General features: G+C 47.0%; 1 protein-coding gene across 1 annotated transcript; it reads right to left on the minus strand.

Annotated features, from left to right (window-relative positions):
- Positions 1 to 207: 207 nt before the first annotated feature.
- Positions 208 to 9,201, minus strand: TMEM51 (transmembrane protein 51). Its single transcript, XM_008593778.1, has 3 exons — positions 9,137 to 9,201; positions 4,282 to 4,818; positions 208 to 1,356 (listed from the first exon to the last, which is right to left on the minus strand). The coding sequence occupies exons 2-3, from the start codon at positions 4,623 to 4,625 to the stop codon at positions 945 to 947; spliced, it is 756 nt and encodes a 251-aa protein (XP_008592000.1). The 5' UTR covers positions 4,626 to 4,818; positions 9,137 to 9,201; the 3' UTR covers positions 208 to 944.
- Between the last annotated feature and the right edge of the window lie 9,154 nt (positions 9,202 to 18,355).

Here is an 18,355-nt window from a genome sequence, read left to right on the forward strand (position 1 = left end):
CTTTAATTAACCTAAGCCTCCATGCACTACCTACAGAATGGCAGTAACACCAGGGATGAGTCCAGATGACATGGGACACACATGTGAAATGCTTAGCACAATGCTTGGCACGTATTAAGTGTCTGGTACATAGTAGCTATGAATATTGATATTTCTCCCTGAGCCAGTCAGTATTGAAAGAACTGGTAAAGCAATTCAGCACCCAAGTGCACTGAATATAAAATATTTTATTGTAAAAAAGCTCAGTTGTGCGGCATTTTAGAATAGAAGGACGTCTCCTATGGTTTACCTTTTTTGCCGTTACACAGAAAAGACGAGTAAAGTATACCAATTAAGACTATTTTCTTATGCATCATGTGCTGAAGTTCATCAGGCCTTAGGCCCTCAAAGATCGACAGCATCGGGGCTCAGAGAGCCACCGCCTGGGCCTTACCCCCACGTCGTCCCTGCTTACTCTACAAAACGGCCTTGTGGTCTTGCTGCAAAGCTGAGTCCTATTTCCTACCCGCAGTTCAGGACTGCAGTGGAGGGAGCAAATGCAAAAGTTTTCTTTTTGAAACCAAACAGTCCTAGTGGAAGCAAAACAGAACAACCACAACCTAACCCAGTGGCTGGCTATTCATTCCTAGCTGGAAGGAGCGTGTGGCCAGCAGTTCAGAGTCGAGGAAGGAAGATGGGGCAGATGCCTGGGCCACACCCCTTGATGTGGTCCCCAGAATCGTGAGCTCCAAGGCACCATCTCTTTCCCATACACCTGCTGCATGAGGCTCTGTGGAACATCACAGTCACTCCCGATACACAGAGTCCCACCTCCCCCCCATCCACATCGCTAAGTGCGCATCTGGCCCCTGTACTTCTCAACTGTGGCTGGGGTGACTTCGTAATTGTCTGTTGGTGCGGGGCACGTGAGAGACAGGTGGGAATGTGGCTCCAAGAGGGGCCCTTCAGTCGGGTGGCCGGGTGTCAGGGGCCTTCTCCCGGACTTCGTCATACTGTGGTGGAGGAGTCAAAGGCTCGATGGAGGGAGGTGGGACATTTTTGTCTGGGAGGTTGATCCTAAAGTCTTTGAGGTGAAGCTTTTCGGATTTAATCCTTCGAACTTTCAGTGGCTTCAGCCGTTTGGCCAACTTGGAGTTCTGTCTCTCGGGTGGACTGCCCGGGCTGTTCTCCACGTCGACCCTGGTGGTCGGGGGGCTCGTCTCATCGAGCCCCGTCAGCGACTCATAGGAGGGGAGAGAGATGCTCATCCTCGGGTTCTGGTCCAGCTCCCTTGCTTCTGAGTAGTTGGTGTTCATCACTTCCTCGTAGCTGGGGACATAGTACCTTGAGGCGGCCTCCTCCTCCTCTTCCTCCTGGCTGCTAGGTGACAAATACAGACACGGAGAGTGTTAGCATGCACTCAAGTCATTTAAAGTCACAAAGACACGGACTCTAGATCCTGTGTTGGCTCTGGGTCCACACACACCAGCCTTGTAAACAACAAGTGGGTCCTAGAAGTCCTAAAAACTAACACTTCGACTGTTTACTGTGAGCTGGGCACTGTTCCAAGTACTCAAACACATGTGTCTAACAACACTATGAGCTATTCGTACACCCATTTCACGGATGGGGAAACTGATACATCAAGGTTCAGCGACTTAGTCATGGCTTTAGGAAATGGCAGGGCTGGAAGGGAATGCCACACTCTCACCTGCTACATTGTATTAGCTGAGTATTAAACCTCCTTTGCCTTTAAGCCTCTCACACTTAACACCATGCTGGGTGGGCTATTCTGACACCCAGCTGGGTCCTTTGGCTGAAAGCAACAGCAAAATACAGGAAACAGCTTCCAATTTGAAGCAAAATGGTTGTTCCCAGGCAGAGAAGGAATATCTAAAATACAACATATACATGTGTCTCAAATTATACTTCAATTTTATCTTCCAAGTTCATCCTAAGACTCAAAAAGATCAGGTCCCCAGCCTTACTCTCATTTGACTGTTGAAAGAAAACACAAAAATGCCAGGACATTTTTTACACAAATACAGGGAGTGCCAATAGCCATTTTCCAGGACCTTACACTTGAATCTGCGGGTACCCCCTCTCACCCTTCTTTAGGAATAAACTCATGTGTGCTCATGGCTAGGGTGGGTAATTAAGGGTGACTGATTTTCCTTCTCTGTTCTTTTCTATATTTCCCAAATTGTCTAGAATAAGCACGTTTGATAGTTAATTTTATGTGTCAGCGTGCTGGCCATGGGGTGCCCAGATTAAACACTATTTCTATAACACTATTATTGCCTGTAAGGGTGTTTCCTAAAGAGATTAGCATTTGAATCGGTGGACTCAGTAAAGCAGATTCCCCCACCCCCAATGTGGGTGGGTGTTGGGAAAAATAGGAAAACGTCAGGGCCCCTGGGAGGTTCAGACTCTTTCTGATCATTTGCTGTAAATATCCTCAGGTGTTCCTTGTTACTACTTAAGGTAAGTTGTGTATGGGCACCCAGGTGTCCAGGGTTGTGGACTTAAGTATAAAAGACTAACAGCTCTGATCCACAGTGCTTCTCAGAACTCTCAGAGAAGCCTCTGGGATAGTTGCTCCTAGATCTGAATAAAACCCATTCATTTTTCTATACCCACGGCTCCCAGAACCTTTTTTTTGCCATTACCTAGCTCACAGACCTGCGTGTGGAGGGTTTGTAACCCGATCGGTGCAACAGACCCGAGGAGTCTGTAAGCCCTAGCTTTACAGTGGGCATCATTCTATCTGTGGAGGGCCTGAGTAGAACCAAAGTCAGAGAAAGGAGTAATTTGCCCCTATTTTCCTGCCTCACCATTTGAGCTGGGACATCTCATCTCATTGTCTCCTGCCCTCAAACTGGGATCTAAACCATCAGCTCCCCTGGTTCTCAGGCTTTGGACTCAGACTGAATTATGCCAATGGCTTTCCTGGGTCTCCAGCTTGCAGATGGCAGACCGTGGGACTTCCAGCTTCCATAATCCCATGAGGCAGTTCCTCATAATAAATCTACTTTTATATGTATGTATATGTGTGTATATATATATATATTCCACTGGTTGTGTTTTTCTGAAGAACCCTGACTAATACAGCATGTATTATCTTTTATCATCATCAAATGAATTTAATTTTTCCAAAATAAAATCTCCTCTCCCACTGTAAAGATAAGAAATGCTTGTAGACAATTCAAACAACACAGAAAAAACTAATGAAGAAAATTAAAACATCCCAAATCCTTCCACCTGGAGATAGCCACTGTTAACATTCCGGTGCACACCTTTCTGATCCCTCTCTAATCCCAGAGCTGCTACATTTGATGAAATTAGGACCTTACTAAAACTGCTGTGTTACAATCTCCTTTTCTCAATGTTGGGGACAGGGTCCCACATTAACAAATACAGATCAACAATGGCTGTGTAAAACTCCTTTGAATGGGTATGTCATAATTTAACTCCATTGAACAATATGTAGGTTGCTTCTAAGTTTTTGCTATTCTAAACAATGACCTGATAAATTTACCGGTACAAATTCCTTTGCACTTGTGGGATTGTCTCCCGAGGATAAACTCTTAGGAACAGAATCAATAGGTACACACAACTTCAACAAGTACCCCTTACTGTGAAACTCTTCAGAAAGGTTATATACAGTCAACACTCCCATCAGCAACTCATCTTCTCTACAATTCGCCAACATTGGGGGCTATCTTGGCCAATGTGATAGCCAAAAAAAAAAAAAAAAAAAAAAATGCTTCTTTTTGTTTGCATTTCATGCATGAGGTTGAACATTTATGAGATACTTGTTCATAACTTTTGTCTGTTTTCCCACTGGTGTGTTCATCTTTCATATTTATGTGTAAGGGATCTTTTTATACTAGGGGTATCAATCTTTATCATGTTACCCAATTTATCACCTAACTTTTAAATTTCTTTGTGGTATTTTTGGTCAAACAGAATACTGCTTCCCAACCTTTCCAAATCAAAGCATCCATACACAGTCTGCTGCAGAATGGACAAGAAACCAGACTGGAGGCTCTGGACACCCCAGGCCTTGTTCAGTTTCCCTGGGGTTGTCAAAATTTTGGTACATCTGCAATCCACTCATGCCACACTATTTGGAAAACGCTGATATAGAAGTATAAAATTATTTGTAAAATGATAAAGTGTTTGAGCCTTCATGGAAGAGAGAAGGTAAAGCCTTGTAGGCTATGATATTTTCATGATTGAAAGCTGACAGTATGTACACATGTGCATGTCCATCGCTGGCCTGGGCCAGCTGGTCCTCACCTGTCTTCCTCGTGGGCCTGGGGCATGGCCCCCGTCTGCTGCTGGATGTGGGCCATCTCCTCGCTCTGCCGCTGCTTCCTCTTGTCGCGGATGCTCATGCAGATGGATAGCAGCAGCAGCATCACTCCAGCCCCGACCAGCACATAGGCCACGGAGAAGGTCTTGCTCTTGAGAATGCTGCTGCCGATCTCAGTCTTGTTGTTGCCCTGAGCTGTCGGCTTTTCAGCACCGCTGAAACCGGGTACCAGGTTCCACATGGCCATGATGACTCCGAGGACCAACATTCCCAGGCCGATGGCGGTCAGTGCGTAGTGTGAGCCGTTGGCCTTGGACTGGGCCATCATGCCAGCGGGAGCAGGGCAAGGCCCAGTTCCAAGAACAAAAATAAATAAAAAGCAGCAGCAGCAACAACAAAAACCCCCTCAATGCACTAAACAAAATCTCTAGTGCTGTACTAAAAAAACATCAACTGAATTCTCAAGCGATGGTTCCGAGCAAATGCGAGGCATCCTGCATGGACAGCTGCAGCCAAGGGATCTGAAAAGAAAGTAGAAAGAGCAAAGGGAATAGAAAATTCAGATTCAAGATGCTTTTGTGAACACAGCAGCTCTAGTCTGCTTCTTAACTAAGCAGTCCGAGCCACCGGCTGGGCTCAGCCTTGCCTCTGATGCATTCCAGATGTCTAACGTGCACACGTTCCTCGTGTAAGCCTGCAGAAGGGAGGCGGATCCGCCCACCCCACCTGCCCCAAAAGGGAACCCAGACCTTTCCCTGCAGGAGCCCAGAAAGGTCACAGCTCAGGTCACTAAAACATTTTGTGGAATTTAATGAAGTGCAGTAAATTCTCAGCTCTCATGAGCCATGATCAATAGCTGTAACAGAATCGCCCAGGGGATGGGGTATCCGTCAATGGTATGTCCCAGGCCAAACAGCCTACTGTGGTTAACGGCTCCCCACTTCCTGCAGGAGAAAATCCAGCTCCTCAGAATGGTGCTCATGCTAAGGCATGGTGCTACCTTGACCTGGCCCCTGCCTCTCCCCCTTACCTGTCACCTCACCCATCTTGCACACCCCCCTCCAGCATTTCTGCAGTTCTCTGATCACCCCAGCTCAGGTGCCCCTTCCATGTGCTCCCCAAAGCCCCCCACGATTACTGTGGCAAGTCTCTGTCTTCCTGTGACCGCATCTTCCTCACCTCTGAGACTGGCACATAGCTGGAACTGAAAGAATGTCTGCAGAACTGATGTTGAAGGAAATGAATAGAGGCCACACAAAGCCACCCAGCAAGACAAACTTCTCTTCAGCCACATCAAGTTTTCACTTCCTTAAAGGGGGCAGAAGCCTGCACGTTCCTTATCTGAGCTCCTGTGCCCAGCTGGACAAAAAAACCCTGTTCTTCCTATGAAGGAGGTCCAAGACCCTGCACTAAAATGAGCAGCGAGCAGTCCTGAGATTCCATAACCATTTGCTGGTTGAGAGGGAGTCAGAGCAGCATGTCACCTGAAGGGTTTAGGTTAGCACATTTTCAGGAACCAAGCAGGAGGAAGAAGCAGCGTCCCTTGATAAACCACTCCTCAATAAGTTATTCCTCCATCAGGAAACTTTGCAAAGCAGTAAAACTTTATAGATGTTTATATGGGCAAGGTTCTGTTTTCAATTCTGCATTCTTTCCTATCTTTCCAATAGGACGGCTAACCAGGTTGCTTGAAATCTGATGCTGCAGAGATATTTTCTTGTCAAACCATGGGCTTAATATGAAACTGGCCACGTTGTTAAAAGATACTCTAAAAATATTTGGGACAACATCTTTTATCAGCTTGAAGTCTGTTCCTTCTTTTTTTCACTAGACAAATATTTCTTGTGCATCCAATTACCTGCTAGACAGCATGTTAGGCACTAGTGAGCAAGTTAAGGATTAGTGGGGCTTCCAGGCCAGCAGAAAAATAAACTACAAGGAATAATAATTAATGGGAATAAAGTATAGAAACTGTGGAATTAGACACCAGGGTGTCCTAACTTGAGCTGGGGGGTATATGGAAATCTTCTGTGGGAGAGAAGACCTACTGGCATAACAGGGCCTGCACCCTGAATACATAGCACTGTATGCATGCACATATGTAAACATATATGCATATGCATGCATGCGTATCGGTGCATGCACACACGCATGTTTATGTGTGCACGCACACACGCATGTATGTAAGTACACACGTACATATGTACTCAGGCGTATGGGCACATGTACACATGCATGTTTATGTGCACACGTGCACGCATGCATGCAAGTACATATGTACATAAGCATGCAGGTGTATGTGTACACGTGCATGTTTATGTGTGTATGCGCATGACGCATGAATGTAAGTACACATGTACTACGCACACAGGTGTATGGGTATGTGGGCACATGCACGTTTATGCATGGATGCGCACACGTGCATGTATCCAAGTGCACGTGCATATATGTATGCATGTGTACGGGGGTATGAACATATGTATGTGCATGTGCGTGGTGTGCAGGGTGCTGAACAGGAATCACACTGCGGACAGTTGCAGTGGGATGGGTTGGGTCAGTGTACTAGACACACAAGGGTATCTGTTTCTCACCATATCACTCGTGGCCAGTGAAGGGAAGGATGGCAGCTCTGGCAGCCTTAGGAATGCATTGGTTCTGCCAAATGGATCCAAGAGAAGGTCAGTCTCGGAGGGCTCAGTGGTGGACAGGTGCATGGCCAGAGGCTTGTGCTGGGAGCATGAGAGATGGAAAAGCCACCCACAGGCAGGCCTTGTGCCTGGGATGATAAGGTGTGTTTAGCAGACCAATGATCTGGGCCATTTTAATCTCCCTCCCTCCCTGCTTTCCTCCATTCTCAGTTCAAGCTTTGCCTCATACTGTCATGTGGGAAAGACAGGCCCCACATAAGAGTCATGGGCAGAGATAAAAACATCAGGATTAATATATTTTTACCCTGTTAAATCCTCAATTTTTAAAAACAGCAATCATACCCAGTGTGTTTAAGGGTGTTGGGATGGACAATTTCATACAATTTTTCTGGGTGGTAAGTTTTGGCATTTATGGATCAAAAATTTCAGAAATGTTGATATCCTTTGGCTGTGTGATTCCAAATTCTAAGAATTATGTACGAAGAAATGCATCACTGTTTTATAGTAGTGAGAAGCTAGAAACTGCTTAAATAGACAATAATCCAGACCCAGTTAAATTATGGCACAAGTATTTATTAAATTACGGTCTCAAAGCAGCTAATGATACATTTTTAAGGTTATAAAAAGCCAGTATGTTCAGTGTGATTTTAATTTTTAAAATTAAAAAAAAATTCGGGCCGGCCCAGTGGCGCACTCGGTAGAGTGCGGCGCTTGGGAGTGTGGTGGCGCTCCCGCCAAGGGTTCGGATCCCATATAGAGACTGGTCCGCGGTGCGGGTGCGACACCGAGGGTTGCGATCCCGTTACCGGTCACGAAAAAAGACAAAAAAAAGGAAAAAAAAAAAATTCTATATACACATAGGTATATACGAATATATAGGAAAAAAGACTGGATGATTGTACTTAGGTTAAAATAAAAAAGACAATATATTTTTATGTAAAAATCCCAGGGAGGGGGGCACATTCCAAACTTGTACCAGTGATTGCTTGTGGGGATGGAGGGCGCTGGGGAAGTGTGCCTTTTGTTCAGTTTCTGTATTTTTAACTTTTTACAATCAGAACGTGTTGCTGCAAGGCGGCACAGCAGGGTGGTTAAGAGTCAATTTGGAGCTGTGCTGCCTGGGTTCAGATCGTCACTCTCTTCCTTCCCAGCTGTGCGACCTTGGGTCAGTTACTTAACCTCTCTGCACCTCAGTTTCCACAACTGTAATATGGAGATAAAAATTCTCTAGTACTCACCTCATGGGGCAGTTATAACCAGGAAACAAGTAAATGTACAGAAAGCACCCAGAACAGTACGTGACCAAAGCCTGCATTCTCAATGGGCTGAGACTACCCACAAGGGAACAAAAGTCGATTCTCGGGGATGAGGTAAAAAATCTTACCTATTACAGTGGTCTGTCACAATGGCCACAAGGCCACAATACAGGGACAGATACATAGCATGTCCTTGGTATTAAAACTTCATGGGGTTGGGGCAGGGGAGAACATTACAAAAGAATGTCTGCAAAGACTCCTTAGGGGATGACATGGAAGAGAAGTTTGAGAAACACTATTTAATGTATCATATTAAGTTTCAAAACACTCAAATTCCATATACTATGATGTTTATAGTTATGTTCTCTGTGTAGTGGGATTAAAGGTGACTTTTATTTTCTTTTTCTTACTGGAAGGACAAGAATTGGAAAACAGAATTTCATGTGTTGCTTTTATAAGAAAGCAAAATAAAGGTTTTTGTTTTGGGGTTCATGGCACGGTTCTGTGTCCAATGGTAGCTTAACCTTGTCCATTAGATTCACCGTCCCTTTGGAGGCCGTGATCTTGATGGGTCCACCAGGGTCTGCAGAAGCCTGGCTCCCTGCGCTGCAGCTGGCTGGCTGTTTATCCCATTTCTGGCTTGTTGACCCTGGATGGCACCAGCGTTATATTTAGTAGGATGTTCTTTCCCTTTCAAAAATATGGAAAGAAGCTAATTTTGTGCTTAAAGGATCTGGACCACATAGCTTCCAGCATGTCTCTAAAATGGAGCAGCCTTTGTGGGTGGCCTGGGGTGCCAACTTGGCCAGGCTCACCCTAGACCCTGGTATTGGACCCATCACAGCTCATTTTCGAGGAGGCCCTATGGGATAGGTGAATGACCCCGTATCTGGGTTTTTAAGAAAAACTGTAAAGCAGTTAAGAGAGGGACCTACCTGTTGTTATCCAGGAGACTCATGTTTTAAATCTTCATGTTAAAATCTTGAGTTAAGAATCCACCTGTAAAAAAACCACAGAGATGTGGCTTTCTAAGTAAGCTGTGAGCATTTCAGTTTCCTGAGGTGCTCATGGGGGAGACGTGTTCTTTTTTGGGGTGTGAATGGAGGGAACTGGGGTAGGTCTGTACAGAAAAATGTGGGTTGCAATGCTGTGGCATTGTGACAGCTGACATTTACCAAACCCTTCCATGGTTTTATCCATCTTATACAAGTGTTCCTGAGAATAAAAGAGGAAACACTCCCAGGTCATTTTATGATGAACGTAGAACCTCAATACCAAAACCAGAAAAGGACAAGGCAAGAAAGGAAAATGACAGGCCGGTCTGATCCACCAACCCAGAAGCAAAAATCCTAAAGAAAAACCCAGCTAGGGCCGGCCCGGTGGCTCACTCGGGAGAGTGCGGTGCTGATAACACCAAGGCCCCGGGTTCGGATCCCATATAGGGATGGCCGGTTCGCTCACTGGCTGGGCGTGGTGCTGACAACACCAAGTCAAGGGTTAAGATCCCCTTACCGGTCATCTTTTATAAAAAAAAAAAAAAAGAAAAAAAAGAAAAACCCAGCTAGTGACGTCCAGCAATGATTTTAAAAAAGATAGTACATTGCAATCAAGTTGGGTTTATCCCAAGAATGCAGGATTGGCTCAACATTAGGAAATCAAATGACGTCATGTCCCAGCAGAAAGGATAAACCATGACAGTGACACCCAGGAGAGTGCCATACATCGGCGAATTAATAAGCTGCAGCCGCACGCACCCTGAAGATGACTCTGGCAAACATAACGTTGAACAGAAAAGCTAATTGCAGAAAAATACACACAGAGTGATCCCATTTAAATGAAGTTCAAAACCAGGCAAAGCCTGGGGCCGGCCCGGTGGCGCACTGGATAGTGCGCCGCTTGGGAAGCGTGGCGGCGCTCCTGCCCGAGGGTTCGGATCCCACATACAGACCGGTTCCTGCTCGCTGGCTGAGCGAGGCGCGGGAGCAACACCGAGGCTTGCAATCCCGTTGCCGGTCCCCGGTCCGGTACGGGGGCAACACTGAGGGTTGCGATCCATTGCCGGACACGGAAAAAAGACAAAAGACAAAAAAAAAAACAAAAAAAAAACCAGGCAAAGCCAAACAATGTATTGCTCTATTTGTGTAATGTTAGGAAGAAACACAAAGATTATAAACTAAAATTTAAGATAATAGCTACTTAAGGAGGAATGAAAAATAGGGCATAGTGAGAGGTACATGGGTGTCTACTGTTTACATTATTCCTTAAAATTCGTATATATCTTATATATTCTCTATTGACTGGCTAAAGTATTTCATAATAAGAATTTCCAAAAATCCATCAATGTCTTTTGATTACTCTTAGCATAAAATCCGAACTCCTTCGCTCTGGCCTTCAAACCCCACCAGACAGGACTGGGCCTCTGCCTCTCCCTCACTGTTACCTCCTGGCCACCAACCCTCGGTGGCTTCCGTTCTGTTTCCCAGTCACACCAAGCCCTTCCTGCCATAGGGCCATTGCACTCGCTTTTCCCACTGCTTGAAAACTCTTCCACCTGTCTCTCTTGTTTGGCTAATCTTTACTGCTCTGTCTCTCAGCTCAAATGCCACGTCCTCGGTGAGGACTTCCCTGACCACTCTAAGTAAAATGCCCCCTCCCTCACCCAGCTACTCTTGAGCCCCTGTTTAGTTCCTTGATGACATTCCTTCCCATGGATGGATGACATCGCATCACAGTCTCTGATAGTCTCATTTCTGTTTTCTTGCTTGCTTCCTGTCTCCCCCACTGGAGTATACATTCCCCAAAAGCATGTTCTTATGTGCCTTGTGCATTGTAGTATGTCCAGCACCCAGCACAGTGTGCCAGGAACTTTACAGGTGCCTAGTAAATATTTGCAGAATGAACAAATGAATATCTGGCAGGTTTAAAAGTTTAACCAATGTCCCATATCAATTAAAGGAAATTCCCAGTCCAGGTTGGCATTTAGGGGATAGGATGAGTAAGAGATAACTTTCAGGAGTAACCAGATACCCAAATCTTGTATCTGTATGCAGATGACTTGATGGCAACATCGGAAAGGTGCCCGGAAGAAGTGTGATTTCCATTGTGACCTGACAAGGTGACTGTACCAACATTCCCTGGTGGGGTGTGAGGTTTCAGCGGTTCCCTGGTCTTCCCAGGTAAAAAGTCAGCTGGAGAGTGTGAGCCTCGCCTCTCCAATCTGGCAGTGGGTCTTTTCACTCATCCACACATCCTTGGCCAACTGAGTAGGTAGGGAGCGGCTGTGTCAGGGGCTGGGGTGGGTTGTGGGGGAGGTAGTCTCAGCTTCCGACATCAGGTGCATCACTTTGCTGAGACCTTCGTAGGGAGATCACTGCCAGTCCACACCTGGATTGAGCCTCCATGAACTTGAACGTGAAGACAGCAATTGAAGTAAAACAACAATAGAAAGCAGAGCTGTTCCAGCACTGATGGCTGAGCCTTCCCTTGTCTCTTCCTGCTGAGCTGGAGAAACTCTATGGAACAGAGTTTAGAACCCAGAGGTGTGACCTAGACCCTCTTCTGGCCACTGAGCTCTGTGCTGTGGCCCTGGAAGATGCAGTTCCAGAAGCCCAGTCAGCATTAGCGAAAGGAGGTCTCGCCAGTCGGAGGTGTCTGGCAGCTTGACCAGCTCCTGCGACAAAGAGGCTCCTTAACTATTCTCCCTGCACAGACTCTTCCTGCCAAACTGCATAATTGGGAAAGGGATCCCTGGTTCCATTTGCAAGGAACCGGGCCGTGCTACATTCACACCACAAAGGAAGAATTCAGCGTGGCCCTCTCGGCCAAGTTTCAGCCACAATTACTTCTGTCACTAAGTTCCAGTCCCATGACGTGGGGGCAGGAAGAAAGGCTCCAAGCCACTGCAGCTGCTGCTCCCGTCCCACCTGGGAGGGAGTTTCAGGCCACCTCCCCATGGACCAAGGTCAAAGGGTGTCAGGTTCCTGTTTGAACCAAGCAGTCTTTTAGACCGTGCCCTTGGAAAGAATGAAATGCAATGTGCGAATGAGTCATAAAGGTAGAGGAGCAGGAAGGAGGGCTGCTTGAGCCAGAGAGAGCTGATGGGAAAAAGAAACCAAGTCAAGTAATCTGCAAGGCAGGGTCATAACAGCAGTAGGAGCAATAATAGAAGTACCAGCAGTTGCAATATAAAATTATTAGCACCAATCAGGCGCCTTTCTAAATTCATCCAATCCTCACTGCCACCCTTCAAGGAAGGATTAGCCCCTCTATCTCTGAGTCTCAGAGAGGGTAAGTCATTTGCTCTAGGTCACACAGCTAGTGAGCAGCAGAGTCGAGACTCACAATCAAAACTAGCTGAAGTCCACCTTCTGTGCCTTGCCCTGGGCTGCTCCCACAGGCAACGTCACTGGGGGCCACACCCTGGACGAGGCACGTAGATTCTGCAGAGGTGTTTCATCACTAAAGCACGAGGGGTGACAAGTGAGCCTTTCTTTTAAAATGACTTTTTGATGTCATTTTGATTTAAACAATTCCTGGACCCACGTATGTGCCGGGGACTTGGGGGATATACAGACACGTGAGACATATTTTTACGATCTGGCAGGAAGACAGGTGCTTCTTCCTGATGGAAAAGTCAACAGCAGAGGAAGAGCAAAGGTGTGTTGAGTGCTGGCTCTGTGCCAGGCCCATCACTTCACGGTCATTCATTCTATTTTATAGATAAGAACACTGAGGTTCAGAGAGGTAAAGTAATTTCCCCAAGGTCACACAGCAAGCACAAGGCAGGAGTAAGGTATGTCTAATTCCAAAACCCATGCTTTTAACCACCAAGTAGTACTGCTAAAGTGGGGCAGGCATAATGAATCTACAAAAACAGCGATGAATGCAGGTGGGGTGGGAAAGAGAAAATAGAGAGGCAGCTAGCTCTGCAGGGCCTTGAGGGGCATGTAAACTTTCCATGGGTGGAGTTTGGGGGTAGGAGGAGATCAGGGTATTCGAGGTGGAGGGTTCAGCCTGAGTAATCAGATACAGATGGGAAAGTGGGCATCTTCCAGAATATACCATGGCTTGCAGAGAAAAGTGGCAGTTCCTCTCCCCCACTCCAAATACAAGATGTTGTTGAATTTATCAGACCTGACATTGCCAGGCCCCTTGCTAATCCATTTAAGTGTTGGTGAAATTAAGGAAGACAAGTTCATTCTGAAGACTCCAGGGGCCATAAACAGAAGGAGCAAGTTAATGAATAAGTTATCATTTCTTTGGGAGCTTGACACGGTGTCTTTCTCTAAGCAGTTGGCTGGCACGTGGCCCTATTTGGAAGGCTGGCACCAGGGACCCGGTCTCAAGGGCTCTAGTCACATTCAATATGTCTTGGAAAATGTGACATCTCTGTGTCTTCCTCTGCCAGGATGGAGTTGAGGGAATCCCAGCAGCAGCCAGATCTCCTGTCACTGTCAACTCAAAGTGAGTCTGACTCCTTGAACCTTCTCCAGGCTCTGGCCATGGGCATCTCTGGGGATGAACCACCAGTGTCCTCCCACCCTGACAAACAAGGCTGAGCACAGATGCTGACACCAGCCGGCCCCCTAGCCCCCAGCACACAGTCAGGGCACTGACTATGTGCTGGGCACACACTAAGAGCTTTCCATGTACCATCTAAGGCAGGTACGATCATCCCCACCTGTATCCATTTTATCGCGAATCACTGAGGCACAGAGAAGTTGAGAACTTGTTCAGGATCTCACAGCTTAGTAATTGGTGGGTCCTGTCCACAAAGCCTCCTTGTTTAGGCCTCCCTCGTCCACCGAGCAGCAGAAAACCAGCCTCTCAGCCAAGCTTGATGAACTAAAACCATGGCAGGGCAGAGTTCCCGTTAATAAGGGCTGGTTCCTTGGCTGCAGCCACTGAGGCTACCCTCTGGGCATGAGGAGGACAGGACGGTGAGAGGTTCCCACTTTGGAGGCTTAGCCCAACTGTCTGAGGAGGTGGGAGCATTGGGGGCCTGGAGGAGAGGCTGGATGGAGCCCACAGGACTCTGCTGCTCTGGCCAGTGTTCCTGGCTGCCGGCCAGCCTCGTGGGAACGTGGGTGCCATCAGGACAGAGCATTTGTCCTTGTGTGGCAGTTTTGGACGTTGTCTGGATTCATTTGGCTCCTCCTCCTCAAAGGGCATTTTGCAGCAGAAAGTAGTGGAGGGCAGGTTCGAGAACTTATAAACTCAGACCTCAGAGGCTGTTTGCGAGTGTCTGCTCCACTCACCCTGCGCGGGATGCTGAGTGTGGGCTCCGGACCAGAGGCCGGGCTCGTATCTCAGCTCTGTTACTCGGTAGTGACCTAGACAAGGTCATTCTTACCTCTCTCCGTCTTGGTCCTCTCATCTGTAAAAAGGGAATTGTACTGAGATCTACCTCGCTAAGTGTTAAGAGTTACGAGCTCAGAGTTCTGAGTTAATATTATTTATTCGTTCAATAAAATAGGAACTGAGCACCTACCATGGACCAAAGACAAGTAAATTCTATGGGATCTTAGAAAATAATATAAGGTAGAGGAAATCCATAAAGCTGGCAGTGGAAGGAGGGAGTGCTGGGGGTAGTGATTTTAAATATGGTGGCCAGGGCACACGATCACCAAGAAAGTGATACTTGAGCAAAGAATCAAAGGAGTGGATATCTGGGGAAGGACATTCCGGGCACAGGGAAACAGGACAAAGGCAGTTTCCAGGGACTATAAAGCTGAAAAATCAATGAGTTAACACATTCAGGGCCTTAACCCAGGGCCTGGCAGAGAGTGGCCGCTCTGACGGTGTTGTCATTTACAGACCTGTGGAGGCAGGGGGCATCCACCCATCTACACCGGCTCCCAGAAGGGGTGAGGGTCTAATTTAAGGCTGTTCGAGTCCGAGGCAGAGAAGAATCTGGGGTCCAGCTCAGGGCTTTTTGCCACTCACAGCCCTGTGTTTCTCAGAATTTGGAACGAGGCATGTGGGGTGCTGAGTCACGGCCCTCAAAGGTACCCAGGTCCTAATACCTGAATTTGTGATGGTTACCTTATATGGCAAAAGTGCCCTTTCGGGTATGATTAAGTTAAGGATCTTGAGATGGAGAGATTACCCAGGATTATCCAGGTGGGTCCAGTTTAATTCCTCCGAAGGCACTATCCCTGTCGACACTTTAGCCCATGATTTTGGACTTCTGACCTCCAGGGTGGCAGGGGAATAGATTTGTGCTGTTTTCAGCCACCAAGGTTGGGGTAATTTGTTACAGCAGGCACGGAAACTAATACAGGCGGCGTTCCTGTATATGGCACCCGCCCACATGCAGACTGTGTACTTACCCAACAGTTGGTTTGGTTGGGCACAGTACCTTAAGGCTGATAAAACCAATCATGTGGTGAATTTTGCCCCCGCTGCGAGGAGGGAGGCTCTGCGACCTGGCCCTCTTCTTCTGAGTTTGCATTTTAACCCAGGATTCCACTAATGAGCCAAGTTTGTGCCTGTTCTAACTCTGCTGAGACAAAAGCTGTGATACAGGCATTCTCACGCTCAAATCAGCAGGAACTGCACTTTCCTGGGGGCTCAGGACTACAGTTCCGAAGCCTTTAGGACAAAACAAGCCTGAAGTTCATTTTAAGTGTTTATTCTACGAGGGATTTTATACCAAAACTAGAGGTACATAGAAGAGAAGCCAGCCCTTTGCAGCCAATGAGTCCTGCAGAAGCACGGTCTCCGCGTTCCCAGACCTATCTGAGGCCAGCCCTGCTTCTGGAGATTAGGGCACAGTTTGAGAAAGTTTGTCCTGCCCATATCTGGACATTTTCTTTTTTAGCCACAGCAGTGGTTCCCAAACCTTCTGCCAAGAGCTCTTTTGGTAGCATCTGACCTTGTCCGACCCTCTCCCCTCCATGCTTGAGCCCCCAGTCTTGCTTGCTCCAATTTTTAGGAAGTCACTTGTCACACCTGATTCTTTTTCCAACTGTTACATTTTGGAATCATAGCAAGAACAGTGAACATTCTCCTAAGTGCTTACCAAGTGCCAGGCACCGTGCTGAGTGCTTTAAATGCATTTATTAGTATTTATCGCTTATCATTATTATTAATCTTATCACTATTTTACTTTTGTTTTATACAATTTATTATATTTTGTTTATTATATATTTACTCTTATTTATTAAGAATATATTTAATGTAATCAAATTTATTAGTTATTATTTATTATCATGGTTAAACTTCCCCGGAACCCTATGGCAAAGTTTCTAGAAAAATCCCCATTGCACAGATGAGAGGCTTGAAGTTCAGAGAAGTTAAGCAACCTGCTCAGAGTCACACAGTGAATGGCACAGCAAAGATTCAAACTAGACACGTCTGACTCCAGAGCTAGCGTGCCCCACCACCCAGTGCCTCCCACTCCCCCCAGTCCCACGAAGAGCCCCCTCCCCATGCCCTGGGTCCATTTCAGTCTCTGTGGTCAGGAGGTAAAATTCCTTGTTTTCCTTCGTGCTGTTTCTCCCACATAAAAACCAACTTCATAAAAAGTTGAGTGAGTCACTCAGTTCCCTGAAGCCCTGATACTCATCTGATGTGTTGTAAATAATTGACACTAGGATGTATAATCATAAAACTGGAATTAAGGTTAAAACCAGGCAGCCCCCAGGGCAGCCCCCAGGACAGCGAGGGGAGCGTGACAGCCTGCACTAGTCTGCTGGAGCTACCACAACCAGCCCCACGCACCGGGGGGGCTCAAACTCCAGAGATCTCTTTTCTCACGATTGTGGAGGCTAGAAGTCCACGATCAAGGTGCCAGTAGGGCTAGTTTCTCCTGGGGCCTCTCTCCGTGGCTTGTGGATGGCAGTCCTCTCCCTGTGTCCTTTCATGGCTGTCCCTCTGTGTATGTCTGTGTCCTAATCTCTTCTTATAAGGACACCAGTCATGTTGGATTAGGGCCCACCCTAATGACTTTATTTTACCTTAATGACCTCTTTGAAGGCCTTACCTCCAGATACAGTCCATTCTGTGGTACTGGGGGTAGGACTTCAATGTATGAATTTTGGGGGGACACAATTCAGCCCATAGCATAGCCCAGGGAAGGGGCCTGTTTAGCAGGGCTCAGCACCTCCTTTACTGGGTAATAAAACAAGAACCACCCTCGCCGGAGTGCTTACAACCTCCCAGGTGCTGCTGATGCTTCCCACAAATCATGTCCCTCCTTATTCCCAGCAGCCCTGTGAGGAAAGTTGAGGCACAGTCAGTACCTGCATTGTAATTAAATCTCTGTCCAGAGGCAACTAGAATATAGCATGAGGTTCAGGAGTGAAGGTTTTATCCACATTAAGTGTACAGAGCTGGGTATACAGTAAGTGCCAAGACATGGTACAGCAAGGTAAGGATGGCTTTTGGGTTCCCCCAGCCTATAGCTGGCTCAAGTTCACCACCTCCCACTCCCCCAGGGCTTAAAGTCTCCTGGGAACTGAAAAACACTCATTTTGCTTTCTTTGCAGCCAGCACGTCATACGAAGTGGCCTCGATGTCTGTAGATGAGCCCTGTGACACTCCTGAGCTAGAAAATGATTTCACAGGGGCCTCAAGGGGCACATCTTGGCCGCCTTTCCTCTCTGCCATTTTGAACCACGAACACCAATCTGGACCCAGTTAAGTGCCAGAAACGGCTCTGACCTCCCCAGGGATGCACCAGAGACATCAGGCTGAGGTGAGATGTCGCCTGTAGGGCACAGCTCACCTCCAAGCACAGGGAGCCTCTTGATCTTTTCTTCTCCTACCTGTGCTGGAGGGAGAGAAGGAGAAGGTGGTGCTGACTCCCACGCTGATAATTCCCATTTGATAAGTAAGGTGGTTTTATTTTGCCTGTTCATGGTTCCCACTTTCCTTCCTCCATAGCAAGAAAACTGATGCTCAACTTTCCATAGCTTCCCAGAATAAAGACCACATTACCGAGCCCCTTGGGCAGTTAGATGTTCCATATGACTATGTTCTGGCCAATGGGATACAAGCAGAAGTGTGTAAGGGGGGGGGGGACATTCAGGAAGGGTTCTTAAATAAAAAGAACATGTCTCCCTTCCCTTCCTCCTTCCCATGGGCTGTAGTGCAGATGTGATGGCTGGAGCTCCAGCAGCTATGCTGGAGCACGAGGTAGATGGCAGAGC

This window comes from Galeopterus variegatus, unplaced genomic scaffold (assembly GCF_000696425.1).
Source record: "Galeopterus variegatus unplaced genomic scaffold, G_variegatus-3.0.2 Scaffold9641, whole genome shotgun sequence".
NCBI lineage: Eukaryota > Metazoa > Chordata > Mammalia > Dermoptera > Cynocephalidae > Galeopterus > Galeopterus variegatus.